The 15843-nt window shown below is 42.0% G+C and overlaps 1 protein-coding gene across 3 annotated transcripts in view; it reads left to right on the plus strand.

Moving 5' to 3' along the window:
* The first annotated feature begins 796 nt into the window (after positions 1 to 796).
* Positions 797 to 15843, plus strand: part of DIAPH3 (diaphanous related formin 3) — a 472396-nt gene continuing 457349 nt past the window's right edge. For all 3 annotated transcript variants that reach the window (XM_032496900.1, XM_032496901.1, XM_032496902.1), the window contains exon 1: positions 797 to 1183. In XM_032496900.1, the coding sequence (XP_032352791.1) occupies positions 1004 to 1183 (180 nt within the window). In that variant the 5' untranslated portion in view covers positions 797 to 1003. The remainder of the gene's footprint in view (positions 1184 to 15843) is intronic.

The raw sequence follows: 15843 nt of genomic DNA on the forward strand, positions 1-15843 counted from the left end.
CTTGGCTATACACAATAAATTCTTCTGAATGGTTTCAGCTTAAGCCCTTCATTATATTCCCTTGTCGGTTTTTCAGCTCTTTGCTCTTGACTCCTCTTGGCCTTCCTCCTGCCGGGAATGCCTTTTATCTTAAAGTCCCACCACTCTTTTCTGTCCAGAGAAAAATCTGTGCATCCTTCTTTTTGTCTTTCCAGATCCCCCCTTCAGATTTAATACTTTCCCCTTTTGTTCTCTATGAACTTTTAGAATAACTGTTACAACATTTACATTACTTTGTTTGTGTAAGGATTTGTGAATCACTTAATCACTTTGGACTGTGAGCTCCTTAACGGCATAATCTAGCGCTGCCTGACTTTGGGGGGGACGTCTCTGCCACTCCTGAGCGGGCTCCCAGCACTTAAGCACTAGGCAGGCGCTCAATTTATGGAGAAAAGCATCCTTTTGGGAGTTGTGGGCGCTGTGGTTCTCTCCAGCCCAGCAACCCTTCAATCACAGTTCCTAGAACTCCTTTTCCCAATGGCCATCGCACGGGGCCCCCCGAGATGTGCAGAGAGAGTTAGCCTAGCGCGGCTCCGATGGTGGTGGCCTCCCAGGTTGGCGGGAACCCGCGCTCCAAATTCCAAATAGACCCAGACAAGCGACTTCCCGGTAAATTCTCCGCGCTTCCCCAGATGCGATTCCACCCTGTGCCTTTAAGGCGGCGGCCTGGCCCGCCAGTGGCTCGAGCGGTGAAACGAACGGGCCGAATAGCCAATCATGTTTCCATTCTCCCGGAAGGGGCGGATTCCAGGGGGGTGTCACCGACCGGGCGGTGCGGGATTGGCGGGTCCCCGGCGCTCTGCGGCGGCGGGAGTTTTCGGTTGTGTTGGCAGCGGCCCCGCAGGCAGCAGTTGGGCTGAACCCGGCTGGTGGCGGTGGAACTGCGGACCCCGGGCTCCCGCCTGTGGCCTGCAGAGCTCCCGCTTCCTCTCCGCCCTCCAGCCCCGCGGAGCTGCTTGGAAGGATGGAACGGCACCGGCCACGGCTGCATCACCCGGCGCAGGGCTCGGCCGCCGGGGGCTCCTACCCCTCCTCCTCCTCGCTTCGCGGCTGCCGGGACGGCAAGATGCCGCGCAGGAAGGGCCCCCAGCACCCTCCGCCGCCCCGCGGCCCCGAGGAGCCCGGCGAGAAGCGCCCCAAGTTTGTAAGTTTGGCCTGGAGCTGGGGTGGGGTTGCTCTCAACGTGCCCACGGGCTGCCTCAGTCCCCGGTCCTTCACTTTCATTCAGCTGGCTGACAGCGTGGGTGGGGGTGGGGGTGTTCACAGTGCTTAACTGGGGGCGGTATTTTGTTCTAGATGTGAGAGCTGCCAATCTTTTCATACAACAGGGTCCAGTTATATGTGGACCCTTTCACTGAGACGCTGATCGTTGTGTTGCCGCAAATTTTTTTTAAGGCTGCCGCGAAAAGCAGTCAAATAAGTATTGACGTCACCTAGGTGGACATTGCATTTTTTAAGTTAAACTTTTCCTTTCCCCGCTAGCGTCTGAGGGCATGAGACATATCAAAGTGAACTTTTAGGTGATGGTATTTCTTTTTCTGCTTAATTTAATCCAAGAAGAACTTTAAAAAGTTGGTTATAATTTTCCAAGTCGAACAGCTCGTTTCAAAACTTGGCGGGCCATGTAGTCACTGCTAAGGAATGTTTCCTTTAGATTGGAAAGAAGTCTAAGTATTTGAAACCCGCTATTCTGGTTGCTTCTCTTACTCACTGTAACCGTCAAGGGAAATGTCATGATTAGCACCTTGTAAATCTTTTTGTTGGCATTAACTAATGAAAGAATAGGCAGTGAGGAAGATTGTTTTGGTGTGTGTAAATAAATCACATAGAGGGTTGATTTGAAGTGAGACCAACAGAACTGAAAATTTAATATTGACTCCCTCTCCATTTTACTTAGGAGTATGGAAAAACATTTTAGTCATAGGTGAAATTTTACAGTACGGCATGTGCCTTCTGTGAACATATGAAAGTTGTTAGGAATTTAAATCAAGATACACCAATTAAGGGAATAAAGGCTTGTAGAGGGGGAGTGATTTGCTATCTAGCAGTTAAAATCATAGATGAATAAAACAGTGCAGAGCTACGAGATGTATCCTAATACTGAAAATGAGGGACCGCATGGATTAATTATGCAAATTTAGGTCTTATGATGGCCATAGGAATGGTGAAATTTTGCAGGAGGATCAACTAGTTTGTTGATTGTTATCTTGACAGAGTGGAGGAATAATTAGGATAGGGGTAGATTGGCAGTGAAATGTTCTACCCCACAGGAGAAGGATCCACTGGGCAATGACTTTTTTTCCTTTTACAGTTTACTCTCTTGGTTAATGTCATTTTATTTTGTCTATGAGTTTTGTATTCCAGAGTACATGAGGTATAGTTTTCTGTGACTCACTCTTCACAAGGAGGTCATGAAAACAGAACCTAAATTAATATTTAGGTTTAGTTTCTTTGAAGGATGTATTAGGTGCTGTGGGTTTAGTGTCTGTGCTGTTTTTCATTTCTTGTTATGTTAAAAGAGTTATTGTAAAAATGTATGTTAAGGGTGTAGGGTATAGCTCAGTGGTAGAGCATATGCTTAGCATGTATGAGGTCCTGGGTTCAATCCCCAGTACCTCCATTAAAATACACACACACACACACACACCTCTCCCTCTCCCCAAAAAAAGTTTAAAAAAAAGGTATGTTAAAAGGGTTATTGTAAAGATGTTAAGACATCTAAAGACAGTACTCTTAAGTCCCGAAACTAATAAACATATCTAAAATACTGTGTGTGTGTTTAGATAGGGGTCTGATTTGAATCATGACTTTAATTTGGAAGTAATACGGAGTCTTTGTAATCTAATTTAGATTATTGCTTGCATGGTAATTTCTTGGTATTTTCCATTTCACTAATTCTGTCATCAGCTATATCTATTCTATTTAACTTTTTCTGAATTTTTGAGGTATCAGTTATTTTTTATTTCTTTTCAACATTTTTATTGATTTATAATCATTTTACAATGTTGTGTCAGTTATTTTTTATTTCTACAAGTTACATTTGCTTCTTTTTCAAATCTGCCTGGTAATCCCTGATACTCTTTGTTTCTTATTTTTATTTCTCTAGACATTTCCTCCTTGGCTCTTCTTATTTGGCAGTTCTGGTTTGTGCAGTCTTTGGTCTATGTACATTGACTTGCACTCACGGTGGCTTGGTGCCTTCTCTGTACTTGTTAAGAATTTGTGATTTCATCGCTTTGTCTTAACCTATCTTCTAGGAGGCCTAATTGAGGAGGCTTTTCTCTGGAAATGATTTGAATCTGTTTCCACCAGGAGCCTGGGGGTGCCACTTCCCTATTGAACTAGACTCTTAGATGGAATGGAGTTCCAGGCTTAGCTCTAACTCTGTTCCTGGCCCAGGCTTAGTATTCCAATGTCAAGACTACCTTCTGAGCAGCCGTTCCCAATCTGCCTACTTCTCACTGTTTCCAGTCCCGCTCCAGTAATACTTGTCTGTGGCTTGGAGGGTGATCTTTGGAGACCCCCTCCTCATAAAATCTTAGCAGTGGCTCAAAAAGTGATTGTTCTGTCGTTCAGTCTACTTTACTGCTGGATGTCAGGTCAGTTCTTGGCTTTCTCTTGATTTGGGATGAAGTGATGCTAGCCTGAATCTCCTCGAGTCACCTAGTCTTTAGGTCACCTAGTTGTCAGGGGCAGCTGCTTCTGACTGGAACCAGTAATGCAGGTTGGTGATCAGACGGGAGTAGGGATAATATAGATGTTTGGTCTTTGCACACTGCAGAGCTGCAAGCTGGTAGTGGAACTGAGGGCTAAACTGGCCACTGGCTCCTGTCTTAGCGTAAGAAGGCTGGAGCCCTGGTCTCCACCGAAACTCTGTTTTACTTTGAATCTGGATAAAGCAGACAAACAAGCCCTTGTTTTCTACTGCATGTATAGTTATGAGCCTCGAGTTACTTTTGAATGGTGTATATAAGTCTGTAACATAGAACTTCTCTCCGTAGATTTGTGTAAGTAGTAGAAATTAGTCTATTATAAGTGTAGGATAGTTTGGCTACATAGTGAATCAGCTTTTGGGCTGCTTGCGAACAAACCAACTTGGTTTCAGCAGAAAATATGGCAAAGTGTGTGTGTATTAAGTTACTGTGGATAGTTACTGGCAGATGGGATACAACCAGTGGATGCTTGGGAGGACAAGGCAGGTAACAGGGTGAAGACTCTGTGAAGGTAAATAGAATTCAGTGGACCATTAAACTTGGTACCTGTACTAGGTCACATCATCAGTACCTGGACCCAAGTCTTATCTTACCTGAAAGATAAGAATTCAGATGAGAGACGGAGCGTTGTGTAGCGAAAGATTTTAAAGGATTTATTAGCAAAGGGAAAATACACCTCTAATAGCAGGAGGTGGGCTGGTCCAAGGGCGCATAACAATGGTCATTGTCCCTTCTCTCATCCCCTCGCTTAGAGGTGGTCTCTTGATTGATTGACGGCTCTTGCCCCTGAGTGCCCCTGAGTGCTTAGTCATGCTCGTCCCTTTTGCTCATGTCCTTACCCATGATGCACACAGAGAAACCCATGGGTGGGGAGCTAAACCGCAATGCTAATTATATTACAATGAGCACTGGGTCATGTCTGGTTAGGTCCTTGTTGCTACAGCACAGTCGCGGCTGTTGGGTTCTGACTGGTTTCTTGCTGGCTCTCATTTATAAGAAGTAAAACCCCTTTATGCTGGAGGCGGGCATACCTCCATCTCCCTGATCATCCTCCCTCTCCTCCACCTGTCTGCCCGGTTCCCCGACCTTTCTAACTACCTAACAGAACAGAACAAAACAATGTCCTAGTCATCATGCAAAGACTTTCAATGATCGTGGGCAGAGGATCCACTTCTCTTAGAAATGCACAGGACACGCAGTGGAGGCCACCAGATCCAGGGTGAGAGCAGGATGCGAGGCTGCTGGAGAGGTCTCCAGCTCTAGGATGCGCACCAGTCCTTTGAAAAGGGGGCTGTTAATTCCCTGTTCCAAGTTAGCAGAGTAGCTCTTCTTTTTCATTAGGAACATCTTTTAAAAGTTCTCACAGACTTTACCGTAAATCTCACATCTGATCTTATGATTTCCATCTTATAGAGTGCTGATTGTTGTCTAATTATGTCATTACTATACCCTCAGTTTTGGTTGTGAGAGGTTTTTCACCCTGTCCATTAACATCTGTATGTCTACTGTGTTTGGTCATTGTTAGTGATAACAGTTAACCTTTGTGAAGGAGCCATGTAGGTGTGTGTAGGTTTTTTTTTTTTTAAATAAATATCAACTCCTTTGATCCTTGCAACAACCCTGTGAGGTAGGTAGTATTAATTAGCCTTGTTTGCTAGAAGGGCAGATGAAGGCACAGAGGTTAAATTGCCTTGGGTCACACTGCTGCTCACTGGGGAGGCTGGGATTTGAACCAAGGCAGCTAGTCCCAGAGTTCACATCCTTGGTCACTGTCCTGTATGACTCCCATGCTAGTGGGAGTTTTACTCTTTACTGTTTCTTTTTTCATTCTGGAACCATTAGCAATAGTTATTAATGCCTTTAATGAATATAGAATTAGTGATTTCCTGATTATAGGTGAGTTGTGAGGTGGGAAGGGGTATACAGTTGGAAAGCTTTTGCTTATTGTGCTGGGGTCTTGAGAGTTGAAATCGGATTGTGTTTGAAAATAGTGCACACTTGCCTCATTGCTCTGGGCTTGTCTGGAGGCAGGTGTGGTAGGCTGATTAATGATCCCCAAAAGGTAGCCATGGCTTAACTCCCAGAACCTGTGAATGTTACTGTGTATGACAGAAAAGGCCATTACAGGCATGATTAAATTAAAGCCTTTAAAATGGGGGAGATTATCATGGGTTATCAGGGTGGACCCTAAATGCAAACACTTTTCCGTATAAAAGAGAGACAGAGGGAGATTTGACTACAGAAAGGGAGCAGGTGAGGCGACCACAAGGCAGAGATTGGAGCTGTAGCCATGTGCCAAAGAACGCTGGCAGTCATCAGAAACTGGAAGAGGCAAGGCACTGTTCTCCCTAGGGCCTCTGGAGGGAGATCGGCCCTGCTGACACCTTGATTTTAGCCCAGGTGAATACATTTCTGTTGTTTTGAGCCGTTAGGTTTGTGGTAATTTGTTACAGCAACGTACAGTTGTGAGGATGACCACATTGAAAGGTTTGGTTGCACAGTTTACAAGTGTACATTTTAGGAGAGCCATCAGAGCCATTTAAATCTCTTGTGGTACCATTTTATTTCGAAAGGTTTGTGGTTTGGGTGAATGTAAAATAACCACAGTTTGGTTTCCTGGAGTAACAACTAGAACCTTCATTTATCTTGCTGTGCTGTATCATTTTCATCATTGCTTTAAAGCCAAGAAAAGGTGGAGGTGATTTCTATGTGCTCTTTTTGAATGTATTTCTTCACTGAGTCCTCAGCTGAAGTGATGCTTTTAGTTGTCCTAAAATGTCAAGAATTGGAGATAGTGTTCTTAGTTGAAGGCTCTGGCACCTGAGTTTTATTCATGTCAAAATTCCACCTAACCCATCAGACACTGAAACTTTCATAAGGTAAAAATCACTTCATTCAGGCCATTGATCTAAGTATAATCGTCCTTCGGTATCCAGAGAGGATTGGTTCCAAGACCCTCCTTGGATGCTAAAATCCATGGATGCTCAAGTCCCTTATAAAAAGTGGCATAGTATTTGCATACAACCTATGCACATCGTCCATTAAATCATCTCTAGATTACTTATAATACCTAATACACTGTAAATGCTATGTAAATAGTGTGCCGGTGTGCTGCAAATTCAAGTTTTGCTTTTTGGAAACTTCTGGATTTATTTTCCCTAAATACTTGATCTGTGGTTGGTTGAATCCTGTGGATACAAAGGGTTGAATGTAAATTGCTTTGAATCATCCCAGGTTTTCTTTTCTTTCTATCCTTCTAACAGAGAAAATAAGCTTACTTTTGTCTATTAATATATGATCTATCAAAAGAAACAACATATATCAAGTGGCTTTCGGGGAGTACATTTACCTCCTGAAAATAGACGATGTATGGTTTATATTACTTCTGGATCACTCTAGATTTTTTTCTTTGTGAGTAAAAAGGGATGGGAGCAGGGATGATTGTCTTAGATTTAGAGCAAGTCTTAATTGCTTGTTTTTTTCAAAGACTCATGTCTTTAATTATGAAGCAAGCAAACTGACATACATTTATTGCACTGTGAATGCTTGCATCTTATCTAGTCTGTCTTGTAGCAATTGCCTCTGAACAGATGTTACCTGAAACACCTTTGTGCAGTTGGTAGAATGCTTAAAATTTGTCATGCTTTTATTATTGTTGTCTTAAATTAACTCTCCTTTATGGCATAACTTTATTGCTGTGTCCTAGACTCTTTATATATTTATTGCCTTATAAATTGGATTTAAAATTGGCTTTTTATATAGAATGTAAATGAACATGTGTATAACTTGTTTATGCTTGCAGAATAATACAAGAAAAAACTGCTATGTTTTACACTAATGTAATTGTCTTTAACTCAGCATATAGTATCCTCCAAACTGGGAATGAAATGAATGCTACAAAATATGCTTACCATCACACTCTGCTTGTTTATCCCAGAAACTAATTTGACTTTTAGATCTATAAAATATAGATTAAGCATAACCTTTTACTTCAGTGGGATATTAAGGATCAAAGCATGAGCTTTCTTTGAACAGGATCTACAAAGGCAGCTTTCTCTCAGTAGCGGCAGGGTGGCATTGAAATACCTTTCCTCTGGAAGTAATTTTCTCAAATAGCAAATCAAATAATCATTATTAACTTGGGGAGAATTTAAGAGTTTCACTAAGATAAGTTTTGGTGCTGGAATATTCAATTACTAGCTTATTAATGAAAATCACATGGAAATGCTTGTCATAGATTTTATTTTTCAAAAGACCCACTGCTATCCTCTCTCACAGTTTTTTTGTATAAGATATAAGAGGCATTATAAATAATACTTGTGAACAATGACTTGCACCACACTTAGGGCTTGAATTCCAGCTATGTCGCTTATTAGCTGTGTGAGCTTGGGTGAGTTACTTGACCTCTCTCTGTGTCTGTTTCCTCATGTGTGAAATGGGGTTTTTGGGAAGAGGAGAAGTTAGGGTGATGGGCTGTAATGGCGCTGTAACATCTATGTAAATATTTACCATTTTTAGAGTTGTTATTGTTGTCATCATTGGTAGAAATAGTAGTAATAGTACAATTTTTGTCTAGATTTTAGGGCATTGGAGATGTTACACTGGATATTTGAATAACTTTCTTACACTGGAAAATCTGAATTGGGCCAGACTTTTTCCTCATGATGAGGCAGAGGCATTGTGTTCCCAGGTCTTATCCTGGCATGTCAGGTGACATGCAGATTGATGCAGACTTCTGATTCTTACAGTTGAAAGATCAGAGCAAGTTTCTGAAGCTTTTCAGGGGATATGTTTTTAATTTGTAAAATGAGGCTCATATAGCTATGAAATTTACAAAAAGAAGCCAACAAAATAAACGACCTCAAACTTAAGGAAAAAACATTCTTGTGATACTCTAGTGTGGACCTGAATGGTAGTAAAAAGAATGTTGCTTTTATATGTATAGATATAAAACCAAGTATAACTCTTTATGCTTATGGCTCTTTTACAAAACAGATTTACATATAAAATCCAAAACAGAACTATAAAACCAATAAAATTTAAATTAACAACATTAATTTTATGTGATTGATGATGATGTTTTGTTGAAATTGTCATCATTGCTGGATTTAATAGTGGAAAGGTACGTGTGTAGTTTGCTGTTTTCCTTTTTGTCAGCTTGACTCTTGGGTAGAAATGGGATCCCAGAAGCTGAGGAGCTGAGCACAGACTGATGAACCCAGAGATCAAGCCCCAAGCTGTTGATGGAGGCCTGTCATCCAACATCCCTGTCTTTTTCGCAAGGTCTTGACTTGAGGCTCTGGGTAAAGTAGGGAACTCTTATTAACCTGTTTGTAATAAAAGGAAAATAGCCATATGTAAATTTTTTTTTACTAGACTGTTTGAAACTGCTGAAAAAGAGAGGAAAGCATCAAAGCCAAGACCGCCAACCTCTATATTCATTTTTCTCTTGGAATTTAATTTTCCTTAACTGTGGGTATATGGTTGCTTACACTGTGTCATTTTGGAATCATTATTGCCTTTTGCAACTGAATTCTTTCTAAGTGCGAGAGCTTCTAATGCCTGTGTGGCATGATATCCACGTTGTTTGATCTTCTGACAACATATCGATAGTGCACAGAAATGCAGGCATGTTCACCAAAAGTGCCTGACGGAATGTGGTTCTAGAGTGGGCATTCAATTGTCCAGAACATGTGGACTTTATTTCTAATTTTTGATATAATCTTGGAAAAATACAGCATTTAAAAAGTGTGATAGAACTGGAGAGTCTGTGGAAGGGCCCCGAGGACCTCAATTTGAGGAACTCAGAGACAACTTAAGAAGTTAGGAGAGTCCTTGAACCAGACAAAGGTTTTTTGCACCTTTAGTCCTTTGTCTAGTGGTGAGCTGAAGTGATGAGTATTTTTCAGTAGCAAAGAGATGCATGCAATGTACTTCAAAACAGTTTACTTCTAAATGGTTTCCTAATGGTAAACATTTCCCTTGCAATCTTTGAAAAATATGTTTTATCATACAAGAGAAGTATAGAACACTGTGTACTGCTCACCAGTAAATTTCTGAAATGAAACCTTATAAATTCTATTGAAATGTCCATTTCTTCCCTTTCTGGCTATCTCTCCTAATCTTTGTTCATCATTGCCTTGTAGTAAAGTCTTACAGGGCTTTAATTTTTTTTTCTGTTTTGATTAGTGTTTTTTTTTTTTTTTCGCAAGGGAGTAGGGTAATTCTTTTCCCGAAAAATAGATCTGTGAATAGAATTATTAAGTTTCTACTTACTCCATCTTTGAGCATCATAGCCCATTTTTAAAATGCCAGAAAACAAGTGGGGACTAGGATTTAATGTATGAAATACGTACTAAGGGCATCCTGTGTTCTGAGGGCCTTGGGCTATAACTGAGTAGCTGTGGTCCACGAATTCATGGATTAAAAATGGCTGAATAACCTGTTCAGCTCTCTCCAAAGAAATTATTGCTAATTCTAGGTTGTTCTAGAAGTTCAAAAAAAAAAAAGTGTGTGCTTCTTTTGGAGTTTATGGTGTAGAATTTCTCAAAACTCTGAGTAAAATACTGGGATTAGTCTAGTTGTAGGATCTGTAATATTGCATTTATTTGGCTAATTTTATTGTAAGGTATTTTCCCAAGATGTGGGGTTTATCCTGTAATTGCTATATTTTCCCTAGATGGGCTGTTTATTTGGGTGTCATAAAAATGAAACTTAGGAACATTCAGTTTTTAACCAGGATTTACAGATTGGTGAAATTAATTCTGGACTGTACTGTAGTATTAAACTGTTTTTGTTTATCAGAACCTTGGATAGAATGCAATTCATAATGACAATTACAATTCATTTCTAATGAAAAAATTTGACAACCGGAGAAATGAACATGAAAAACAATGCACATAATCTACATTCAAAAATTCAATGTGACAGTTTCATTTCTTTATAAAAGGTGATAGTTTTCAATTAAAACCATCTTCTAACTTCACTCAGCCTCTCTTCTGAGCATGTTATTTTGCTCTTATTGATATGTTTTCTCGAGCCTCCTTTCATTGCTTTATGCATGTATTTGTAAGCTTTTGGAAGTCACTTTCTCTCTTGGTGGTGCCTGGGATAGACTTGAGCTTACAGTAGGAAGGTGAACACTTGGCTAATTGAAAATCTGTGCAGAATTACTCTTGTAACCTTACACTGCCTGGTTCATTAATCTATTCATGATTAATTTAAATTTAAATGTTATTGATGTACCCTAAATGTCTATTTCCTTTCTATAAAAGTTGCATTGTGGTGGGTGAGGGCATGTGAAGACTACCAGAAACATATTTCTGGGTCATTGGAGAACGGAGCCTGCTTACTCAAGCTCCTCCAGGGCCTGGCAGTGTGGCTTTAGAGCCCGTTAACCACTGTGACAAAGACGGCTTGGGCTGGATTATCTTCCTTGCCTCAGTTATCCTATCTGTAAAATGGAATAGATAACCATAGTATTGTGAGGATCAGTTGAGGTAATGCATGTTACAATAGCTTGGACATAGAGCCTAGTAGTTAATATTTGATAGCTATTATTCCAGAGCCTTCTGGACTTAAAATGGGGTTAGGTCCTGATAAACCCTTTCTAAATTGAAAATATTGGAAGTCGACAATGTGCTGAATACGCCTAACTACTGAACCTAGCTTAGCCTAGCCTACCTTAAACACGCTTTGAACACTTACATTCGCCTATAGTTGGGCAAAATCGTCTAACACAAAGGCTATTTTAAAGTGCTGAATAGCTCATAGAATGCGTTGAATACTGGTTGTCTGGGTCCAGAGTGGCTCTAAGTGTATCAGTTGTTTTCCTCATGATCCCGTGTCTGGTGGGGAGCTGCTGCCAGCATCATGAAAGAGTACTCCACCGCCTCTCTAGCCTAGGAAGGGGTCCAGATTTAAAATTTGGAGTGCCATTTCTTTTGAATGAGTATTGCTTTCCCAGCATCGTGAAGTCGATACATTGTAAGTGGGAGACTGTAGTTTTATTCTTTTGGTTCTTAAGGGAGATCCCGCCTCTGCATGTTGAGTTCCCTTGGGCTGGTCATCTTGGAGGGGATGTGGCAGGATCTCAGTCATATAGGGCATTTTGACCTTTCTTCTCCTGCTTCTCACCTCCCTATCTCCTCCCTCTCACCCCCCTCCCTCCTCCTTCCTCGCTTCCTGCAGGACATCTGCATTGTGTCCAGGGACCTGAGCTTAGTTTGACTAACGAAAGCAGCAAAAGGCTTGGTCCCTGGACAAATTCCCCTCCTTTCTGTTTTATATAGGCCTTCGTCCCCCTGACCTTGCCTCTCTTTCTCTGTCAGCCTCCTGTTGACATTTGCTCCACACTAAACCCACACCCCACAAAAGTAACCTTGGACCTCCTTTTGAACTAGGATGCCTCCACATTCCTTGCCTCCTCAAACCTGACATAAGGTAGAATATAAATAAATAATAGAAGCTTCGGCCTCCTTGCCCGCTTGCCTCAGATCTCCAAGCCCGGGGCGACCTGACGGGCTTCGCCGCCGCTTCCTGGTGGAAACCCCTCCCAGCTGTGTGAACTGGTGCCCTCAGCCACCAGGAATCTGGGGCCCACTGATTAGCGAGGTCTTCAGAGCTGTTGGTAACAATCATCATCACAATAGCTATGTTTACGCAGCTCTTCTCGTGGGCTGGGCACTCCTTTAATCACTTAATCCTAAGGCCATGCTTTGAAGCAGGTCCTCTCACCACCCTTGTGTTCCTGGTGAAGGAACTGCAGCAGGGAGAGAGGTTTGGGATGTTCCTGAGGTGCTGCAGCTGGGAACAGGGAGTGATGGATACAGAACCGCCAGGCTGGCCCCAGAGCCCTGGCTTTGAGCTAGCTTCTTGTTTACCCCCCTTTTAATTTTCTCAGCATATATGCTGAGACTGTTGTCACCCTCTTTACCTTCTCTATGGGCCCGGTTCCTTTTTGTTGCAAATAGTTTTTTAAATTGAAAAAGTAATGTATGAACCTCTTAAAAAGCCCAACAGTGTAAGCACTTCAGAGTGAAATTCACTGACTCCTTTTCTTCCCAGACCACCAATTCCGGCTTTCCTCATACAGAGGCAATGATTTTCTTTTGGATCCTTTACTGATGTGTGTGTGTGTGTGTGTGTGTGTGTGTGTGTGTGTGTGTGTGTGTGTGTAAAGCACCACTCAGTACCCGCACGGGACATGCCATAACATTCACTGAAACGATCTTAGAGAGGGTGTCTCCTGACTCTTCACTCTCACCTTGACACTTTCTTTGGAGAGAAAATAAAGGCTATATTGCTTGAACTGGCTCAGTTTCCTGCTGTCGTGGCTGTGAACTTCTGTATCTGCAGCTCTTCATCCTTTCTCCTCCAGTATCCACAGAAGTGTCTGTTTTCCTATTCAAGGTTAATCCCTGTACCACTGATCTCGACCCAGGCCTATTCCATGAGATGGTTTCATTCGTCACAGGCTCCATCCTGTAAGAATGCTCAGATAACTTCCATTCTAAAAGAAAAAGCAGAAGCAAAACCCAACAACCTCCCTCTCCAGCTTTCCCATGACCCTGTGCTCCTCTTAGTACTGTGCTCTGTTTCCTTCCCTTATAACTAAATTCTGTGAATTAGTTGGTTTCATTTATTCTGTAAATATTTGAATGCCCTTTATACAAAGCTTAGCACAGGTAGATGGATACAGTTTGGTCCTTGACTTCAAGGGGCTCACATTCAGTCCAGCACGGGGAAGACAGGTGCGGACCAGCAAGGGTGAAGTGTTGCCAGGGAGTCCACGTTGTGTAATTTTTAAGCACTCAGGCTCTGGAGTTAACCTAGGTTTAAGTCCTGGCTCTGAATTTGGTAGCTGTGACACCTTGAAAACTACTGTTATGTGGTTGTTTCTGCATTCTGAAATGGGAACAGGAGTATGTGTATGATTGGTTAGATGTGATGAGTGTGTTACCAGGGGGGTTAACCCATAAGTACTAAAGGGCTTTTAGCTTGCTGCTGCATGATGGCATCTGCCAAGGGTAGAGTGCGCTCATAAAGGAGGGATTCAGGCACCTTCACTGGTTCCTCAACCTTGTCTTTGCTCCTGTCATTCCACTGAAGTTGCTTTGTCAGATCAACAGCTGCTAACCCAGTGGCTGATTTTCCAGGCTTCATCTTCCTGGACTTCTTCCAGGTGTTAGCACGGACCCCTCGCTTCTTCAAATCTTTGCTGTAACTTGTTCCCCTTTGCTCATCCCACTTCCTACTGTTAGTGTTCCCAAGTAGTATCTCATTTAATCTTTTGCTCTGTCTGCTTTATGTCTCCTTCCAGCATGAGCTCACCCATTTCTTCAGCTTTCACTACCACCTAGTTCAGTAATGTTCAGTACAACTTTCTATGATGATGGAAATGTTCTGTTTTGCCATGTCCGATTTGATAGTCACTAGCCACATGTGGCGATTGCTACCTGGGAGGCTGGATTTTAAATTTAATTTAACTTGAATTAACTTATGAAATACCCATATGTGGGCTAGTGGCTACTTTGGCCCACATTTATGTTTAAGTGGACTGCCTGTGGCCCTTAGAGTCTTCATCTTAAGTCAGAGTGCCTCCCAATGATGTGAGAGTTTACTCCTGCTGGATAATGTGCACATCTTTTTCAGGCAAACATGATGCACTTATGGTGCCGACAGACGCAACTGGTGTTCCAGGTTCTTGTCCCACCCCAGAAAGAATTCAGAGACAAAACTTAGAGGTTATAAAGTTAAAGTGAGGATTTATTAAAGGATGGATACTACACTCTCAGGGGAGAGCGGGCAGGCTCAGGTGAGCGGCTGCCCTGAATTTCTTTGGCAAGTTAGTTATACAGGGTGTAAAAATGAATGGGCGGAATATTCATTGGGAAGGTAAGGGTTTGGGGTCGTATTCCCTGATTATCATCCCAACTCCACCTTCCCAAAGGGAGGAGGGATTTTTGTCCTTATTTAGTCTGGATCTGAAGTGTCATGGCGTCGGTGCATGATGGGTTCCTCTGATCTGCAAGGCTAATTTTATTGAAATGAGGGCATAATGAGCAAAAGGTTACATTCGACACTAGAAATTCCTGCCTTTTCTCTCCTTTCTTTGTTCTTCTCCAGGCCACTTGTCATCCCAAAAGGCAGGATCCCTTATCAGCCCCAAGGTTCCTGCTTTTCTTTCTCTGCCCAAGGATCCCTGCTGCTTACATGATGTGTGGTTTCCTGCATTTGGCTTGTGCCCTTCCTTTCTGCCCAATTCCTGCCATTTGGTCTGTGTCCCCCTTTCTCTGCTCATATCTAGCTATCTGCCTGCTCTAACACTTATACAGCTGCTGGAGCTACCCTCAATGATGGGTTTATGAGCATAACATCAGTCATGACAGAAACAGGCCTGGGATCACACCTGTTAGAATGGCTGTCGTCAGCAAGATAAGAGAGAACAAGTGTCAGTGAGGACTGGGGAAAAGGGAACCCTTGTGCACAGTTGATGGGAATGTAAACTGGTGCAGCCACTACGGAAAACGGTATGGAGGTTTTTCAAAAAATTAAAAATAGAACTATCATATGACTCATTGATCCTAGTTCTGAGTATATATCCAAAGGAAATGAAAACTGGATCTCAAAAAGATATCTGCCCTGCCATGTTTATTGCAGCATTATTCACAATAGCCAAGATACAGAAATAGCCCAAGTGTCTGCCAGCATACGAATGGATGAAGAAGATGTGGTATATATGTGTAATGGAATATTATTCACCCATGAGAAAGAAGGACATTCTGACATTGTGACAACATGGATGGACTTTGAGGGCATTATGCTAAGTGAGATAAGGACAAATAATTTAAATTACTTATGTGTAGAATCTGAAAAAGGAGTGTGAGGAAGTTGGGGACATGTGTTAAAGGGTATAAACTTATATAACTAGAAGGTAAATACGTTCTGTAGATCTAATGCATGGCACAGTGATTGTAGTCAACAGTACTGTATCATAAACTTCAAAGTTGCTAAGAGACTAGATCTTAAATGTTCTCATAACAAGAAAGAAATGATAATTTTGTGAAGAGATAAGAGGTGTTAGCCAAAG

Source organism: Camelus ferus, chromosome 14 (genome assembly GCF_009834535.1).
Source record: "Camelus ferus isolate YT-003-E chromosome 14, BCGSAC_Cfer_1.0, whole genome shotgun sequence".
Lineage (NCBI taxonomy): Eukaryota > Metazoa > Chordata > Mammalia > Artiodactyla > Camelidae > Camelus > Camelus ferus.